The sequence below is a fragment of the Terrapene carolina genome, unplaced genomic scaffold (assembly GCF_002925995.2).
Source record: "Terrapene carolina triunguis isolate 2854851 unplaced genomic scaffold, T_m_triunguis-2.0 Scaffold90, whole genome shotgun sequence".
NCBI lineage: Eukaryota > Metazoa > Chordata > Testudines > Emydidae > Terrapene > Terrapene triunguis.
This window is the reverse complement of record NW_020664441.1, coordinates 4151997-4167606: the sequence shown is the minus strand read 5'-3', so window position 1 is coordinate 4167606 and position 15610 is coordinate 4151997. Positions and strand designations below refer to the sequence as shown.

Here is a 15610-nt window from a genome sequence, read left to right as displayed (position 1 = left end):
AATACAGTAAAAGCGGTGTATCTGGCAGTTTACCAAGCAAAAAGCTCTATAAATCGGCATTTCTGATCTTCAATAGGGTTGCCAGGTGTCCAGTTTTCAACCGGCCATTAAAAGTCTGGTTGGTGTGGGGCCGGCAGGTGTTCTGCATGGCTCCATGGAAGCAACAACATATCCCTGCTGCTCCTAGGCAGAGGAACAGCCACGGGGTCTCCGTGCACTGCCCCTGCCCTGCCCCAAGTGCTGGCTCCGCAGCTTGTGAGTGGAGGCAGCGCGCATTGCTGCCTGGCTGCACCTCCGCCTAGGAGCAGCAGAGACATGTTGTCGCTTTCAGGGAGCTGCCCAAGGTGAGCGCCGCTTGGATCTGGCACCCTGAAACTCTTCCTGCCCAAAGCTCCCTCCCACACCCAAACTCCCTCCTTTTTAGTTAATCGGAATTTTTGAGTTACCGGCACCCCCCATTCTTCCAATGTGCTGGATAACAAAGCTTTTACTGTAATCCACTCTTAAACCACATCCTTTTGCATCATTTTAGCTAAATTGGTTTAAGAAGAGCACCTTAAGCAAATCAGTGCAACTTTCTCATGTGGATATGGCCTTAAGATTCTCCTTGTACCAAAGAGCATTGTCTAAATCAGGGGCGGGCAAACTTTTTGGCCTGAGGGCCATATCACGTTTCCGAAATTGTATGAAGGGCCAGTTAGGGGAGGCTGGGCCTCCCCAAACAACCAGGCGTGGCCTGGCCCCCGCCCCCATCCGACACGCCCCCCGCCCCCCCCCCCCCCCCCCCGGACTCCTGCCCCATCCAACCCCCCCCATTCCCTGACTGCCCCTTCGGGACCCCTGCACCATCCAACCCCCCGCATTCCCTGATGGCAACTTTGGGACCCCTGCCCCATTCACCCCCACCCCCCGTTCCCTGTCCCCTGACTGCCCCCGGAACCCCTGCCCCGACTGCCCCCCCACCCCCGCCGCCCATCCAACACTCCCTCCTTTCAGACCACCACCCCCCCAGGACCCCTACCCCCATTCAACCCCCGTATTCCCCGCCCTGACCCCTATCCACCTCCCCGCCCCCTGAACTCCCCTGCCCTCTATCCACCCCGCCCCCTTACTGTGCTGCCTGGAGCAGTGGTGGCTGGCGGCGCTACAGTCGCGCTGCCCGGCTGGAGCCAGCCATGCCACCGCGCAGCATTGAGCTCCGGATCAGGCCAGGCTCTGCAGCTGTGCTGCCCCAGGAGCTCATAACCCCGCCACCCAGAGCATTGCACTGGCGGCGCAGTGAGCTGAGGCTGCGGGGGAGGGGGAACAGCAGGGGAGGGGCTGGGGGCTAGCCTCCTGGGCCAGGAGCTCAGGGGCCGGACAGGAGGGTCCTGCGGGCCGGATGTGGCCCATGGGCCGTAGATTGCCCATCTCTGGTCTAAATAGACAAGACTGAAGGGCAAGGGTGAAAGATACAACCTACAATGATAAGGGTGATGGTTGGCAAGTTAGTTGTAGCTGCTTAATGTTCTGGTTTTGTGTTTATGATCTGGCTTTATAATGCATCATGTGGTCTGGGGAGATTGGAAAAGCTGGGGAGAGTGAAGCTGGCAGCAGAGAGAGTGAGAGGGGTGGGGAAGGAGGTCAAGTCAAATGGCAAATCGAGTTCAGGATCTAAGCACGTTGTTCTGATTATCATCTCTACATCCAGAGGTGGTAGTGCCTCCTGCTGGGGGATTTGTCTCCTGGGGTTTGCTCTTCCCATGCGAGTTACTGCTTTTACTCCCTCATTTCCCAGCTCACTTTGGCTGGGATGGAGAGTCAGATCTGAACCTGGAGGCCCCGTGGATGAGCCTCAACGCCTACCACCTATCCCACTTCCTTTGCTCCAGGTGCTATAAACCTGTTTGCAGAGCACTGTGGTCTCAGAAGCATCTTTATATTGGTATCCCCTATTTCCTGTCTGTTACTACTCTTTTGTGCCAACAAGGCCGAAGATGAAAATGTGCCTGCATTCTGTATGCCCAGTGTAATCAATAATGTGGTAGGCCTGCTGGAATCTAAATGTACAAAAGACAAAATTCGGTTTCCCACCTCAAGACAAAATACTGATGAGCTTGTAAAGCCCAGCTAACATTCTTGGTGAAAATTGGCAGAGATAGGGGGCACTGGCCTCAGGGCCGGCTTTAGGCTGATTCCCCGGAATCGGGCCCTGCGGGTAAGAGGGCCCTGCGCCTTAGGCTCACCCGGCGGTGGTCCGCTCCGGTGGCATTTCAGCGGGGGGGCCAGGGGGCAAGGGTCCGCTCTGGGGTCTTCGGCAGCATTGCGGCGGGGGGGGTCCACTCCGGGGTCTTCAGCGGTGGGGGGTCCTTCAGTGCCGCGGAAGACACGGAGTGGACCCCCCGCCGCCGAAGTGCCACTGAAGACCCGGACCGCAGAATCGGGCCCTGCAGGTCCTAAAGCCGGCCCTGACTGGCCTCACTTCACATGAACCACTATCCCATCCCTTCCTTGTGAGTTGAGGTGTGGTCAACACTTGGGGCCAGTGGAGATTCTAATCCCATCTGTTCCCCATCTTGCCTAAAGTGTGGGAACTTATAGGCAGCGGGGGGAACAAATATGGAGTTACAGCTGCATGCTTTCTAGTAGTGGGGGCAGAGGTTGCTTAGCTGTTCTTGCTGTTGCATGGCCTGCATCCAGGGAACTGACCACAATAGTTGATGATTTTCCCTGAGCAAAAGGGACTGGGGAATAAATGTATTCACCAGTTAGCCAGTGGTAGATATCCCAGAATAATACCGGGACAACATGTTGACATGCTAACATAACTGTTCCTCCTTTCTGGGAGGGTGGGGTGCTCCTTTCCAATGTAATACCAGTCAGGCGATGTGAGGCCCTCTGAAAACACAGGCTAGATTTTTTTTTTTTTTTTTTTTTTTTTTTTTTTTGTGAAGCTGGAATGCATCCAGGTGTCTAATTTGGGGTTATTGTGACAGTTGGAAAAGGAAGTCAGCTGGCTACTTGGCACTATCTACAGCTGTTCTCATCCTCCTCTTCGTTCTCTCCACAGCGTGGCACAATGAGGCGGCGCTATGAAGATGATGGCATCTCAGATGATGAAATTGAAGGAAAGAGGACATTTGACCTGGAGGAGAAACTCTCCACCAACAAATTCAATGCCAACTTCGTCCTCTTTATGGAAGGCAAAGGTCTGTGCCCCCTCCGCTGCCCACACCCACTCTACTGCAAAGTTTCTAGAGAGAAACACTGTAGGAAAAGTGCCCCTGTGAACAAACTGTCTGATCAGTGTGTGTCCTCCACAGTCCTCACTCCTGTGGGGGGGAGAACTACTTCTCTAGTAGGGCATATATATAATCTCTGGGAGGAGAGGAGCTCTTCCCCAGTGCTCAGGGCCTTAGAGGACAAAACTCACTGCTAAGTTCTTTAGCTGCCAGTTGGATCGTGGTGACACAACTACTGGTATCTAAATCCAGAGATTTGCCTCTATTTTTATTTTCTATCTCCTCCCTTCACCCCCTGCCCCCTTGATATTTTGAGCCTTGTTCCCCCTTGCTGTCTGTCTTGATTCTTTCTCCTCTCTGAGCTGCTCTGCTTTCCTAGCACACGCAGCAGAGTAAATATGACCTTTCAACCCCACCTCCCCAAAAAAGCCCTGCTATAGCCACCTTTAAGTGGCTTGGAGATGGAGTGGAACATGCTAAGTGAAGTCTCAGCTCTACCCCTCAAAGCTCTGTGGCCAATGAGCCAGCAGCTGGGAATCCAGTCCTAAGAATGGCTTTTGAAGCTTCTCCCTAGCAAACCTCCACCTGAAACATACTGAGTAAGAGTGGAGCTAGGTCCCTAATTTTGCATACCTAAGTGGGGTGGGGTAAAGAGAGTTAGAGGGGCAAATATAAGCTTGCATGTGACACCTATAATTAAGGCTACATTATTGTCACGAAGTCACAGAAGCCATGACTTCCAGAGACTGCCCTGACATTTTCTGCTTCAGCCCCTGGGTCTGCCACTGGAGCTAGCAGCCAGTGGGGCCCCGGCAGGGTTCCAGCGACAGGCGACAGCCTCCTCAGGGTTCCAGTGACTGGGGACAGCCTTGCAGGGAGGTGAGGGGAGAGATCCCCGCAGCTCCCAGCCACCCAGTGGCAGGGGAAACCATGGAGCTGCAGTGGCAAAAGTCAGACAAGTCATGGCTTCGCAAATTTTTGTTTGTTTATTGCCCCTCACCTATCCATGACTTTTACTAAAAATAACCATGACAAAATCTTAGCCTTACCTATGATCACCGGGGATCCTAGAAATCCATTTGCCACAGGAAAACATGGAATTTGCATTTTTACAGAGAATCTTTAGTTTTTATATTCTGTGAAAAAATAAAAACATGTATAGTGGAACCCCGATTATCCGATCTAACTGGCCCCAGTCCCAGATCGGATAATCAAATTCAGATAATCAGGAGAATGGGCGGAACTCAGGCTGTCAGCTTAAAAATTTTAAATATATCAATAAAACCTTGAGTTCAACTGATACCTAAATATATTGTAGCTAAGGAAACTAAGTTCAGCATTTCATTTTAATCATGGAAAAACCTGGACTTTTGTGTGTTTTATCGGAGAATTTTGGTATTTTTTTTTAATCATGGAAAACTAGGATCCCTGATGCTCACACAGCTGATGTGAGCTAGGCTGTAGATGCAGAACCCTCGGGGAGGAGGAAGTCTAACTGGTTTCTTTAACGCCTCTTTTGCTTGATTGAGTTTGTTCGGGAAATGATAAACTCTCTTTCCCTGTTTGTCTGACTCAGCTATAGGGGCCCACATACCCTGCCCTGCTTGTGCCTGTCTGGCCCATGCTTATGGCAGACTGCCTACAGCTGATTAGGACAGTGCTTGGAGATGAAATTCTGTAGGAGAGGGTGGCTAAGCCCAGTTCTTCTTTCCATTCTTTATGCTACCTGCTCCTTCCCTGGTTAGTATCCCCAGTATCTCTGTGGCTGGCAACCTCCCCTTAATACATCCCCTCTTCTCTCTCATTCATGACAGACTTCAATGTTGAGTATATCCAGCGGGGTGGCCTGAGAGACCCTTTGATTTTCAAGAACTCCGACGGGCTCGGAATAAAGTAAGTGATGAGGATATGGAAGGGTGGGTGACTCTAGCCTAGCTGGCCACTGGCTGTACTAGAGAAATAACCTAGCAGTCCGACAGAGCCTTTCCACTTGAGGGTGGTCTTTCTATCCCAAGTTGTATCCGTGGATGGTCTCCTAAGAGTTCCCAGTTCAGAATCTAGTCTCACTGTCCCCCCACGTCCAACTGTGGGAAAGCAGATTCTGGTAGCTGCCCCGGTGCGATGTCCAACTTGTTTTTACCGTGCTTTTGACATACACCTCTACTAAAAGTCCAGTATAGAACGCGACCCGATATAATACAAATTCCGATATAACGCGGTAAAGCAGCGGGGAGCGCCGGGCCCTTTAAATCACTGCCGGAGAAGGCCAGTCCAGTCCGGCACACCGTACCGGCCCGAACCCGATACAACGTGTTCTCACCTATAAGGCGGTGAGATTTTTTGGCTCCCGAGGACCACGTTATATCGGCGTAGAGGTGTACGTACTCATTCTAACTGGGCACCCATCTGGGGTGGTGGTTGTATTTGTATCACTGCAGTGCCTAGGATCCCCAGTAAAAGGCCAGACCACATTGTACGAGGCGCTGTATCAGCACAGAACAAAGACAGTTGCTTGGCTTATGAGCCCTGTCTGAGAGAGTATGAGTTGGGCAAGAGTTACAAGAATGGCTCAATCAGTGGAGTGAAGATGCTCTTGCCTGCCTGAGTTGCTAAAGGGAGAGGCTAGTCAATAGGTTAGGACCATTCAGAATATGATAATGAGCACACTATATAGGTCTCGGGTTTGGCTCTCCCTTAGTGGGGCTCAAATGCCCTGCTCTGAGCTCTGGTAGGTTCCTTGGGCATGGCTCTTTCCTGACTTGGGTGGAGGGAATTAACTGATACACTCCCAAGTGCTGTGCTTTCATGTTGCCAAGTGAGAAGTCACTTACAGTTGTGCAGATCTGCTTAACATGCTCATCCCTCTTTCCATATATGCTGTGATCAGCTAATGCTGATGGTGTTCAAATTAACCCCTTTTTGAGATGAATGGGACAGTTAACCCTTCAGAGCTATTGTTTCAGACTCCCTGCAAATTTAGGCCTAGTCTGCATGGTTTTTAGTACTGGTATGAGTCTGCTAGTTATGGGGATGACTTATTTTTTTTACCTATTATAGTTGGGAATAAGCTGGAAACAAGTTATATCAGTGAAAGCCCGTTTGTACTGGTATAACAGTCCACCCTAGTGGGGGTTGTACCCCTTTAACTGGATCAGTGTAGATAAAACACCATGACTCTGGTGCATCATATATTGCTGATTTATTCAGTTCACACTTTGAAAGGTTTTCTTTAACCATGAGGGCTAGAGACTTAGGCCCTACATGCAGTGGAGATATTTATGCCAGTGTAGCTACACCGGTACAAACACAAAGGGTAGATGTGCTGTGTTGGTGTGATGCAGCTTGTACTGCTGTAGATACACCGATACCCATCACCAGTATAGACAGGCCATTACTTTGACTTTTTTTAAATGAAAGCTGAGGCTTATTCTACATTAAAATTTAGTTCAACCTAGTTACATTGCTCAGGGGTGTGGAAAAAAATCACACCTCTAAGCACTGTAGTTAAGCCAACCTAACCCCTAGGTTAATGGCAGAATTCTTCTGTTGATCTAGCAGCTGCCTCTCGGGGAGACAGATTACGTACATCGCCTGGAAAACCCCTTGGGTTGCTATAGGAAGCGTCTGTGCTACGGTGGCATAGGTGGAGCTGTGTGGCTATAGTGCCCATAGTGTAGACGTGCCCAGTGATTCTCAAGTATAGGCTGACCTTTTCCTAGAGCCGCTATACAATGCGTGTACTTGCTGGTGACAATTTATCCTATTCCTAAACTACCACTACTCCCCTTATGACAGTTGTGCCCAGCATTTGCCTGTTGAGGCACCTGAGTGGATTTATTGTTTGCAGAAGAATCCGTTTGCACACATTGGTTTGTGTGCTGCTATCATGGCTCTCTTGGCTGCCCCCATAGGTGGCGGGGGAAGGATGTAGCATTCTATAGGGGAGAGGAAGGCAAATGTGGAGGGATGGAGCCCTTGAGATGCCTATATGAAGCCAAGGGCTACAGGAGGGAGAGAAGCCTGTGGCGGAGACCCTGGTTTGTTTTAGTTAAGTGTCTGTCTTGCAGGATGCCAGATCCTGACTTCAGTGTGAATGACGTGCGACTGTATGTAGGTAAGTGTCTCTCCTGCTGCCTTGTGGCATGGTAGTAACTGGCCACGGTGACTTTCAGAAGGGGTGGGGGAACTAGTTCAGGCTGTTGAATCCATGAGCTACAACAGTCTTTATGGCTCCCTCAACACATTGCTGGCTGGGTTCTAACAGCCCCTCCAGTCCAAATAATCAAGGATTTTTACTGCCTGAGAAGAAATCTAGTCTGTGACCAGGAGTAGCTGAGCCATGGGCTTTGTTCAGAAAACTCTAAACAGTTTCTGGTTACCCTGGTGTGGATGAGGACGAGGGCCTTGGTACACTCCTGCAGGAGAGGGATTGACCTTGCACATAGATGGGTGGTGCTTACAAGTTCATTCCTCAGAAAGGGCTTGTCCTCTTGTGCCCTGGCTTGTCTGTTCTTAGTAGCCCCTTGTGCACAGCAGTGATGTCTGTTTTGCTCTGGCAGGGAGCCGGCGAATGGTGGATGTCATGGATGTGAACACACAAAGGGACATTGAGATGTCCATGGCACAGTGGGCACGCTACTATGAGACCCCAGAGGAGGAGCGGGAGAAATTGTATAACGTCATCAGCTTGGAGTTCAGCCACACAAGGCTAGAGAACCTGGTGCAGAGACCTGCTACGGTCAGTAAAGTTGTTGTCTTCTCCCCCGCTTTCCTTTCATTTTGGTAAAGGTAGAGCACTGAGCCTGGCCCCTCCATACTGAAGAAGAGAGCAACCAGAGGCCTCCCTACAATACTTATGGGGTCAGACAGGGTTGCTGCTGCTTCTTCAACCCCAAAGAGCAGCTGGAGCTTTATGTAAGTTTTGAGCACCTGTGCCATTGCAGACCTTGCTAAATTGGTGAGAAGTGCAGAAAGGAATGGGTAGGCTATTCTGTCAGAGGAGGCCACAGTAATCCTATCTAAATCCTCAAGACAGTCACTGTGGAGGCAGAATTATTTGTAGCGAATTAGGCAAGTGGGGGGCAAAGCCGCAGTGCGGAGAGACAGCCTGCAGGTGAGAGAAATGTAAGCCATTCCTAATGAGGAGGTTAACTAGACAGTGGAGTTAACCTGCTCTGCTGGAAGGGATTCAAGAACAGATACACGGTAGAGTACATCCAAGTCTGAATAAAGGATACATTTGGGCTAGTCCAAGTTTTAGTCCCTGGACTGGGTCACTGACTCCCAACCTCATCCTGTTTAGCTGGTTCCACTGCCTGACAAGACCATGTCTGTCTTCCAACCAGTGCCTGCTTCCGTGTTCAGTTGCGTGCACTGAACTGCTATGAAGCTTGGTAGAACCCCTTCCTGCATCTTGGGGGAAGCCTCAATCCCATTGTTAGTGAAAGCACAGGCAGCCAAGTAGAAGGTGGGAATACCAGCAAAGCTACAAAGTAATACTTCTGTTGCATGACATATGAAAATAACCCAGCCAGGGCAGCATCCCCTGTGTTCAGATTATTTATGCTGTTCTTAAACCTTCCATGTGCTTCAGAATCTTGTGTTACAAATGTCCATTGCTATGTAGAGGTTGCGGTGGGGGGAACTGGAGATTTCTGCAGCTTGGGTAAAGGCAGTGTGGAGAGGGGGTCTTGAAAATATGTAAAAAACAGTTGGGAATGTGAGAGAAGCACACAAGCAGGATGATGTTAATATGATGGAGTAGTGAATGTTGACAACTAAATTAACTCTTAAACCTAAAGACAGGGTCCCATTGAGATAAATGCAGAGTGGTTCATACCTCAGCTATTGTGTCCAATTCTCTGCAGACTCGGACACTGGTGTATTACGTACTCTTCATTCACATTTGGAAGATTTCCTATGCAACTATAAGAATTAGAACAGTTTGTTTAAATAAGTTAGATTTCAGAGCACAGTTTTGTGGCAAGGGTGATCTGCACACTGGATTCTGCAGAGCTGTGGAATGCATGAAATCCTGGATTCCAGTCCCAAGCCTGAAGTAGCAGTGCGGCAAAGTGGCTAGGAACTGTGACACCTGTTCATCCTTGTGACTGTGATCATGCCTGGGAGGCAGTCTCACTACAGCCATAAATAGTATTTCTACTTCAGTAGTCCTGTTTGTTAGTTACCTGGCCATTGCAGATGTCAGATTGGCCACAGGACCTCCTAGAAATACTCAAGCATGCGAAGAGAGCCATGGACCATCTTACCGAGACTTGGGCCTAATTTCTCTCTGGTTGCAGGTGGATTTGATTGACTGGGTTGACAACATGTGGCCAAGACACCTAAAGGAGAGTCAAACGGAGTCTACAAATGCCATTCTGGAGATGCAGTATCCCAAGGTGCAAAAGTAAGTGGCCTCATGAAGCATATGTACCCAGCTCCTCCTCCTTCTGGTGGATCTAGGGGGGTGAGGCAATCATGCAAGTAAAACTGAATGTGGCAGGCAGCCTGGTATTGAGGTGAGATGAGGGAGTCTGTGTCCCTCTATAACTGCCCCTAGGTACTGTTTGCGTATACCGTTAAAACAGCAGAGCTGTTAACTCCTCCAGCCTCTGGACAGTTGCACAAGTTCCTCTTTGTTGCATTTGGTAAAACTTGCTTGGCTTGTCATTCTACTACAACATGTTGAATTGGACAAGTTGCCAAGTATTTACTGTCCTGCCATAGCAAGCAAGACTAGGCAATGGCAGACTTCAATGATATTTTAGAATCCCAGAGCTTTTAGGATGAGGAGGGAAGCTCTTCCTCCTCCTGCCTGGGCTAAGGCTCCTTCTGTGTATTTTATTTCTTTATGTAAATGAACTGTCCTACCATTGCCAGCAATCTGCTATCACTGTAGTATTTAGACTCACGTGCTGCTCAGTCTGCATTTCCCTGGAGCCTAACACTACTATTTGTCCCTGCACCCACCCACCCCCATCTTGCCCCTCCACACCCATTGAGTATGCTGCAGCTGTTGGGGGTTTCACAAGTGACAGCTTTAAAACAGAAGTATGTGCTACTCACTTTCATCCTCATCTCTTCTTCCTTTCTCTGGCTAGGTACTGTCTGATGAGTGTTAAGGGCTGCTACACAGATTTCCATGTGGACTTTGGCGGCACCTCCGTATGGTACCACATCCACCGAGGGGGAAAGGTATGAGGGCAGCCCCTGTGAGGACTGCTAAAGATGTTTTATGTTGGTCTTTAGAAAGCAACCAGGGTAGAGCTAAATTTACAAAGCCATGTGCTTCAGGGGAGATCTGATCTCTAAACTGGGATGCTGTTCCATGGTGGGTGTGGCATAACTATCAGCATTCTGGGACCAGCGGTAGAGACTATCTGGGGTTCCTAAAGACTAACTGGAGTGCTTTCAAAAGTGCAGCTGTCTAAAGATCTTAAATTGCAAACAGGTACCCTTAAAGTGATACATGGGTTAAAAGTATAAGGATCAGAGCTCAGGATGGGTGGCGATGGGTTTGAATATGAAACGGTTATCCAACTCTGAGCTTCTCCGCTTTAGTCCATTTCTTATAACTGAACCCAACTCTGTCAAACTTCATCAAGGGTTGGCTGGATTTGGATGCAAATTTATCTGGCTCATCTCTGATTGGTTAGCATTAAGTCTCTCAACTTTGTATAGTAGACTTCTGATGATTTACAATTAAGGTTGTGGGATGTCTTTGAAAGCCTAATGTGACTTTCCACTGGTTTAGACTTCTGTGCAGTTCATATTTGTTGTTGTATTACAGTAGAACCTCAGAAGTTACGAACACCTTGGGAATGAAGGTTATTCGTAACTCTGAAATGTTTGTAACTCTGTACAAAACGTTATGGTGGTTCTTTCAAAAGTTTACAACTGAACATTGACTTAGTACAGCTTTGAAATTTTACTATTCAAAAGAAGAATGCTGCTTTTAACCATCTTAATTTCAATAAAACAAGCACAGAAACAGTTTTCTTACCTTATCAAATTTTTTTAAACTTTCCCTTTATTTTTTTAGTAGTTTACATTTAACACAGTACTGTATTTGCTTTTTCTTTTCTCTGCTGCTGCCTGATTGCGTACTTTCGGTTCCAAATGAGGTGTATGGTTGACTGGTCAGTTCGTAACTCTGAGGTTCTACTGTGCTGTCTTTATTAACAAGAATGTTTAGTTTTTTGTAACACTTAAAGGTACAAGGCAACACAATAATAATAAAGAAACTACCCAAGCATAATCTTCAAGGTATATTCTAAAGCATAAACAAACTTCAGTACATAAAAATTTTATATGCATAAACTCAATGTTGAAAAGCCTTCCTGGGCTATTGATATCTGAAAGACATATAGGCATTACATGGACTCCTGCATATAAAACTGCTATAAATAATCCAGGTTTTCTTCCCTGTACAAACATCATTGTGTCTCATCCCTGGTCTATACTCCGAGATAGAGGATCTAGTCCTTGGTAAAATGCACAGAGAAGCCCACAGAGTTCTGACCACATCAACACCAATCTCTAGAGGAATTGCAGGTCTGGAACCACAGACTTAAGATATCTGAAATCAGACACACCTGAAAGAGAGCTGGATCCCCCAGCTCCTGCAGTCTCTTGCATAATGTGTTGTAGCAAATCTGTGGCTGCTTACATCTTCCTAGCGTGATAGATCTCCCTGCCTACTCATCTTGCATAGAAAGTGTTTTTAAATGTTTGGGGTTTTTCTGGTCCTGAAACTATACTTTCTTTGGCTTGATTCAGGCCTGGTCTTAACACTTAACATGTGTTAGCTTCTTGTGCTGAACCCTTGTGGGTTCATATAGGAATTGTCTGCCCCAGTGTGACCCAAGATCCATCTGGGCCAGCACTCTGCCTGATATGTGTTAAGTACCATCTTACCCTGTCTACACTAGTGTTGCCCGCACAGAGTGCCTGAGGACAGCAACAGCGGGGTTTGTTGCCCGGTGTGCTTCGCGCCAATGAACACACCAGGGTGGAGAAGCAAACAAAGTTATTTGAGATCTCAAAGTGGTGCAAGGAGACAGGCAAGTCTCAGATCAAGCACACTGAGACAAACAGTTTTCCCTTTTTATTCTTTTGCAGTTAGGCTTCCCCCCCCCCCTTCACCCTCCCTTTCTCCTATAATAGTTTACTTTAAGCAAGTAGCAAGCAATTACATTTAAGCAGTTACGTCATCTTGGCGGCTATAAGTCCAGCTTGTTAGTAACGTCTTTAAACCGTTATCTTGTCCTTTTTCCCTTTGATTTATTATCTCCCCTTTCAGCCAGAAACATGCAGGCTTCATTATTACTGCTTGGCACTGGTATGCAGCCTGTTGCACCTGGCTTTTGAGGTTGATTAGAGTTAAACATGGAAGAAGTTTGGTTCATATAGGCCTAGTGCAGGAAGGCTTCATTGACACTTTGTGGCCTTCCACCCTCCTGAGTTACCTAGGGTTATGCCTAGTGACACAAACAACTCCCTCCTTTGAGAATACTCAACAAGCCTTTGGCTGAGTTTTCTCATATTCTGTGGACAAGATATGATTGAGTGCTATGAAGCTGGGGCTTTCAATGAGAGGGTATGCCGGGATTTTTGGGGAACGGGGGGCACAAAGCTTACGGAGAAGCATCTTAAAACAAGCAATCAGGAGGAGGGTGACCAGGCACAGTACCACACGTGTGAGGAGGAGATGCACAAGGCCACCCCCCAGTCCTCCCAGGTCGGGCAACCAACTCCAAAGGGAATCGAAAACCATGGGTTCCCTTTCCTGGGCCTTCCACTGCTCGAAAACCTGTTCGGCCGACAGGATGTGCTTCTTAATGTCCTGTGAGTTTTCCGGGACATAAGTACAACATTCATTTCCAATAAGGGCACACACTCCGCCCAGGGAGGCTAAAACATAATCTAAGGCCTGTCTGTTTTGCAGGGACAGCAACCGGAGCTGGTAAAGCTCTGAGTTAAGACTTTTCTCTATGGCTAAGGTCTCATTGGCATACTTGGTGAGAAACACAGAGAGCCCACGATAAAATTGAGCCAGTCGTCTCACCCCATAGGATGAGAGAAAGATCATACCCAACCTGTCTCCTTCTTTAATGGGCTCTGGGGTGGCATACAAAGATCTACGCTGCCTGGGGCGGCCAGGGGGCAGTTTAGGGAGGACACGAAGGGGAGGGGCAAGATATCCTAGATAGCAGCTTCCATACCACCGATGCGGTAGCCACTTACAGGCAGAGGTACTGCAAATGTAAAAGGAGTGGCCATTCCCTACCAAGCCATTATAACCGCTACTCCACCTACTTGTTTGGGTGTCACTAAACGTTCCAAACCGGGCGGTAGAGTCGGATTTGCCGTTAACATAGACAGGGATGGAAGCGTTACTGTCAGGGGATAAATAATACTGACAGGTGCAATTTCCAGCAGGCCAGGTGTGATTGCTAGACTTGAACTGTCGATAGCACACCAACCCAGGGGCCACTGACCGCAGCCTAATAGGGAAAGGGAGATGCGTTGAGTTGGCCTGCGGCTTCCAGGGGTTGTCCCTTAATGCATACTGGGATTCAATGGTACAGTTTTGCGACAAGGGGGTACCCGAGGTATTTTTTCCCCTACTGAACCATCCCCAACAGATATCTGACCAATTTTGGGGGACTGCCCTCCAAGGTAACCCTGCCATGTGGTGCGGGATTTGGGAGCACACCCAGCAGTTAGAGAGGTTAAACTCTTGGGCAAAGCAAACCTTCAGGGACTCATATGTGTTTGTTTCCAAGTTAGTAGGGATTTTTCTCCATCCCAAATGTGCCTGGGGGGAAACGGGAGGTAACGAGAGGCGTGTCCCTATGGCAAAGAGTACCACTGTGGCAGACCCTGGACCTGAACTCATGCTGGGCAGGTGACCCTAGGGCCTAACAATTACAATTCCCCAAATACCGACAAAATAACAATTACCAATAGCAGGCAGACTTAAAAACAAAAGGGACCAGGCCACCAGGTTAGGCCAGCCCTGTGAAAATAAATACAACCAACGCTCAGAGTTCTCGCGGGGAGTGCGCTGCGACTGTCCAAAGAGATCACAGGGCATTCCCAGCAGACCTTATTGTCTTTTGAATAACAGTTTAAGTCCCAGATCGTCGCTGGCAGTCTTCTCTGCAGGTTGGACGGTCCACCGTTCAGGAGCGGGCACTGCCTTCAGACGGGAGTGATGGATCCAGTTTTTGTGTCCCTCAACCTTTGCTACGGTGTGGGGTCCCTTCCACTTGTCTTGGAGAGGCTCGTCTTCCAGGTCCGAACGAGAACGGAGTCACCAGGTTGCAGGGAGTGGATCGGGGCATCCAGCGGGAGAGGCTGCAAATCTCTGGTATACCTGTGGAGAGAACAGAGAACAGCAGACAGAGAGCACATGTACCGAAATAAAAAGCCACAGCCTATCTCCCACTCCCCTGCCAGAACCGGTGTACCGTTCATAGGCCATGCCCTTCCAAACATAATCTCGAAGGGACTAAGCCCTAATCTGCCCTTAGGGAGAGCCGCGAACTCGGAGCAAAACAAGGGGTAAGGCATCAGGCCACTTAAGGGAAGCCTCTTGGCAGACCTTTGAGAGGTGCCGCTTAAGTGTCTGATTTGTGCGTTCCACTACTCCACTGGCCTGCGGTCGCCATGGAGTGTGGAGCTTCCAGGGGATTTGCAGGGCATCCGATATCTTTTGAACGACTTGAGATGTGAAGTGTGTTCCGTTGTCAGATTCCATCCACTGGGGGAGTCCGAAGCGGGGAATGATCTCCTTGACAAATTTCAGAGCCACCGTTTTGGCAGTGTTGTTACGGCATGGGAAGGCTTCAGGCCATCCGCTGAATCGATCCACCGAGACGAGAAGGTATCTGAATCCTTGGGTCCGGGGGAACTCAGTAAAGTCTATTTGCCAAACCAGTCCCGGGCCTGGGGTAGGTTCCAGAGTGGCTGGTGGCACTGACACTCCTGGTCGAGGGTTGTTCTTTTGGCAGACTAGACATTCAGCCTGTACCTGGGAGGCCAGGGGTCTAAGACCAGAGGTTAGAAATTATTTACTCATAAGCTGGGTAAGAGCCTCCCTGCCAGCGTATAATTCTTTGTTTCTTCACCAGGTCAGTTCTTAATGTCTTTTGTAGTCAGGAATCCCTGGACTTTGTGGTTTCAATGAAGCAAGTGGTTCCTTCTTCTCTTTTCCTGAAACAGTGTGGTTCAGCATCATACAGGGGAGAGGTTACTAGCACATCACCCTGTAATGGTTTTGCTGCTTCTAGAAAAATCCAAAGGCACAGTAGGTCTGTCAGTGGGCAAGGAAGAGGTTACTAGCTCTTCACCTTGTCCTTTTTTTTTTTTTTTTTTTTTTT

The 15610-nt window shown here is 48.6% G+C and overlaps 1 protein-coding gene across 2 annotated transcripts in view; it reads left to right on the top strand.

Annotated features, from left to right (window-relative positions):
- The window catches only part of KDM2A (lysine demethylase 2A), a 90831-nt gene that overhangs the window by 41010 nt on the left and 34211 nt on the right, over positions 1-15610 (top strand). For both annotated transcript variants that reach the window (XM_024220036.2, XM_026650530.2), the window contains 6 exons: positions 3050-3188; positions 5036-5114; positions 7289-7335; positions 7781-7959; positions 9524-9630; positions 10325-10418. In XM_024220036.2, coding sequence (XP_024075804.1) covers positions 3050-3188; positions 5036-5114; positions 7289-7335; positions 7781-7959; positions 9524-9630; positions 10325-10418 — 645 coding nt within the window. The remainder of the gene's footprint in view (positions 1-3049; positions 3189-5035; positions 5115-7288; positions 7336-7780; positions 7960-9523; positions 9631-10324; positions 10419-15610) is intronic.